Below are 4035 nucleotides of genomic sequence, written 5' to 3' on the forward strand. Positions count from 1 at the left end.
CATTTGTTAAATCAAAACAAATTTCCTTCAGATAAAACATTCAACATAAAAATGAAACTGTTCAGTGACCACACCTAGCCGTGGATCCCAGCCAGCAGTCACACATCAACAAAAGCCCAGGCAGCAGCCCCACCGAACCTCAGGGCCTGGGCAGGAGTTTTACCCACCCAGAGACCCCCAAGAGTAATCCCTGCCTGTTCACAAATGCTACCAGCTTCCCCATCCACAATCCCAGGCTGGGCTAACTGCTGAGAGTCTTTCCCTGCTGAAGGGAACTTGCAAAGTGTGGAAGAGGAGACTGTGTCCTCAAAGGCACAAACACCAATGTAAGATTGCAAGGATTTTGCACACACACACACAAACACACACACACACACACTGAAATATTATTAGCCATGAAATGAAGAAAATCCTGTCATTTGGGACAACATGGATGCACCTTGAGGACATTATGCTAAGTGAAGTAGGTCAGACAATGAAAGACAAATCATCTCATTTACATGTGGAATCTAAAAACTCATAGAAACAGAGGGTAGAATGGTGATTGTCAAAGACTGTGGATAGAGGAAATGAGGAAATGTTGGTCAAAGGGAGAAAATATTCATTTATAAGATGAATAGGTTCTGAGGATCTAATGTACAGCATGGTGACTGTAGTTAATTACACTGTATTGTATATTTGAAATTTGCTGAAAGAGTAGATCTTAAATGTTCTCACTATACACACTCAAAAAAATGATAACTATGTAAAGTGGTGGAGGTGTTAACTAATTTGGTTGTGGTAATAATTTCATAATATATACATATCAGAGCATCAGGGTGTACACCTTATATACATACAATTTTATATTTTAATTGTAGCTCAGTAGAGGTAGAAAACATGAAATTGTTAAAGTACTAGAAGAAATCATGAGAGATTCCTAAACATAAGCTAAATTTATCTCAAACACACACACACACACACACACACACACACACACAAACACATCATAAAGAATAATAAATAGTTAATGTAAAGTGAGCTCTCCTGAGTCATCAGCAGGCACCAATTGTCACGGCTTCTCAAGGGCATGATTCTTTTCCAGACTACAAGGTCTCCTGGAAATCTTAGAGTTGTTCTCATACACCACAATGGGGCTCACAGGGTCTTAATCCCACAGCATCATGGAAACCACTTTTGTCCATTAATAAAATACGATGTCTGGGTACATCAGAGCCAGAGAACAGTGCAGGCTCAGAACACCAGCCAGCGCACCAAGCAGGGGTCCACTTGGGAGCCCAGGTTGTTTTCATTCCAGTTGAATCACCTAGAAATTAGGAACAGGGAAGGAGTAGGAACTGGCTAGGAACATAGCAGCATCGTAAGAACACCACAGTTTGATTTATTAGACTTGTAAGCACCTGAGAGCAGAATGGGAATCTCTATCATTCATCCAATCCCCTCCATCTGGCTCTTGGATCTCCCTTAGAAACACCACCTTGCACTGAAACCCCTCCCCTGATTATCTGCAGGGGCGGCCCAGTTCATAAAACATCTTCATCATGGTGAGTCAGACATTTTTCCACCCCCTTCCCTGGGTTCCTTGACCCCTCAAGGGTGGGATGAGTTGACGAATTGACAACATCGCACATTTTTGAAACAATAGTCAGCCATCCCTACATGAAAAATTATAGGCTGATAGCCTTTGTTCTTGATATCTGTTTTCTGCTTTCTTTCTCTCTCTTCATTGATTTATTTTTTGAAAACAAAGATGCAAAGTGTGAAACTGGATCAACAACTTCTATAAGGAAGCAGCAGAATAGATGGCACCTTCAAGGCCCAGCAGTTCAACAGAGAAAGCAAGAGGGCTGGGAGTGAATTAGAGCAAGACAAGGATACGGAGTCATCCAACTTGGGTTGGCAAGAAACTTTTGGAACCTTGGGAGACGAGTTCATGTGCCCTGTTAGAGCTAGGAATGCCAAAAGGCAAAGTCATAAGGAAAATCTGACCCAGGGAGCAAAAACAATGAGGGACTTAAATCTTTTAGTATAGCTGTTCTCTGATGCCAACATTCCCCAAGAGACCCTGAATCTGAATTTTGGAGGGTTGTTTCTGTGGAAAAGGAACTTTCCACAGAACCTTCACGGCTTAGTTGTCCACCTTAAAACAGCTCTGTATTTCTCATCAGAAGCTCTAGAAAATGGGTCATAATTCAGAGTGCAGAAGATGGAAAAGGGATAAGTCCTACAGTGTTCTTGTTCTCACACCAGTGGTCATCTGTTTCACACTGAAACCTTCACAGGCCATCTGACCCATAACGAACGAGCCATCAGACTAAAATGCAGTTTTATCCTCCTGAGTCACCGAGAAGAGTCGTGGGCCTGTAAGAATAGTAATCACCCAAGAGTAGTCAAGATGTGTTAAGCAAATGAGGCTGAAGCACATAGTATGTGCTTACAGGCAGATGTCACGTGGCAGCTCTAGGAGGAAGTTACAGTAAGAGAGACACAGGAGTTGGTTCAGGAAGAGCTGAGCTGAGGAGCCCGAACACATTAGGGAAAGGAGATAGTGTTTCCATCTGTGTGGATGAAGTTAACCAGAACAACCAACTTGCCTAATTTGATAATTGCCTACTTATCAGGACAAACAATAACAAGGAAAGAGTGCTGCAGCTGATGACATCAGGCCTTAGCAGGGTATAAAAGAGGATCTGGGGCAAGGAGACTTCCAAACCTTCCAAACCCACCTTCCTGGAAACCCACCCAGAACCTCCACCCTCTGACACCATGGTCAACTCCTGTTGTGGCTCTGTGTGCTCTGACCAGGGCTGCGGCCTAGAGAACTGCTGCCGTCCCAGCTGCTGCCAGACCACCTGCTGCAGGACCACCTGCTGCCGCCCCAGCTGCTGTGTGTCCAGCTGCTGCAGGCCCTTGTGCTGCCAGTCTGTGTGCTGCCAGCCCACCTGCTGCCGCCCTAGCTGCTGCCAGACCACCTGCTACAGGCCCCAGTGTTGCCAGTCTGTGTGCTGCCAGCCCACCTGCTGCCGCCCCAGCTGCTGCCAGACCACCTGCTGCAGGACCACCTGCTACCGCCCCAGCTGCTGTGTGTCCAGCTGCTGCCGCCCAACCTGCTCTAGTGGCTCTTGCTGCTGATGCCCTCACCTACCCTCACCTGCCTTTATTCACCAGCATTCTTGATAGAGTCCACCTGTGAACTGAATCATGCAAGACCAACTGGACAACCTCAGTTCCAACCAATTCTTGGATTGCGTTTGGCCTCCAAATATGCTCACCCAACACTATGTTGCTACCCTCTACCAAATGAATACAAGTTTGAATTTTCTCTGAAATATGTCAACTCCCATGTTCCCTGAATTGAAATATTTGCTCTCTACCATAATTTATCACATGGAGCTATTCCTCTATCTTAAATAAATTTTAATTTTTGAGGCATACAAATAATATATGGGCATTGTGTCTCATTATTTTTCCTTCTTGAATTCTCGTCCTTACCTGTCAAATTTTCTACTGTTCTTCCCTGCAGAGGACGAAGACCACAGCAGATGATATCAGGGGCTCCACTTCTGTTCTATCAGCACTCTCCATTCAAATACAGGAAAATGGTTCCTTAGAGCAGGCACCTGGAACTCTGCCTGAGGACTTTCTCTGGATAAAGGAGCAAACTCTGGGCTGGAGACTTAAAGCCTCTAGAAACAGCACTCAGAGAATGAGTGGGAGTTGGTAATATGTACCCTGGCTTGTCTCCCTCCGGGGGGGGTTATGTCAAGTTTTCCAGAGGTCCTCATTGGGATTTATTCCAGATGCCTACATGAACATTCTGATCATGAACTCACTCTATAATGACTTTCCCTCCTTCCCAGGGTCATTTCTCAAGTTTCCTCCAGTGTTTCTTGGGTTAATTGCCCAAATATACTACATGTTCTCAGATCCTCTTTTGTGGGTTTGCTCCAGAGGGCACACAGTCTAAAACAGCAGTATTCCCAATCTCACTATCAGTGGCCTTCAAAATGTTTTTGTGCAATATGAATGGTTACC

General features: G+C 44.8%; 1 protein-coding gene across 1 annotated transcript; it reads left to right on the forward strand.

Annotated features, from left to right (window-relative positions):
* The first annotated feature begins 2676 nt into the window (after positions 1-2676).
* Positions 2677-3443, forward strand: LOC117067035 (keratin-associated protein 4-2). Its single transcript, XM_033183091.1, has one exon. It carries the CDS (start codon positions 2767-2769, stop codon positions 3130-3132), a length of 366 nt encoding a protein of 121 aa, XP_033038982.1. The 5' UTR covers positions 2677-2766; the 3' UTR covers positions 3133-3443.
* The last annotated feature ends 592 nt before the right edge of the window (positions 3444-4035 follow it).

The sequence above is a fragment of the Trachypithecus francoisi genome, unplaced genomic scaffold (assembly GCF_009764315.1).
Source record: "Trachypithecus francoisi isolate TF-2019V2 unplaced genomic scaffold, Tfra_2.0 Lachesis_group20, whole genome shotgun sequence".
Lineage (NCBI taxonomy): Eukaryota > Metazoa > Chordata > Mammalia > Primates > Cercopithecidae > Trachypithecus > Trachypithecus francoisi.

Bases quoted from the DNA above. Each gene is read 5' to 3' on its own strand.
- LOC117067035 (XM_033183091.1), top strand. From the start codon at position 2,767: ATGGTCAACTCCTGTTGTGGCTCTGTGTGCTCTGACCAGGGCTGCGGC.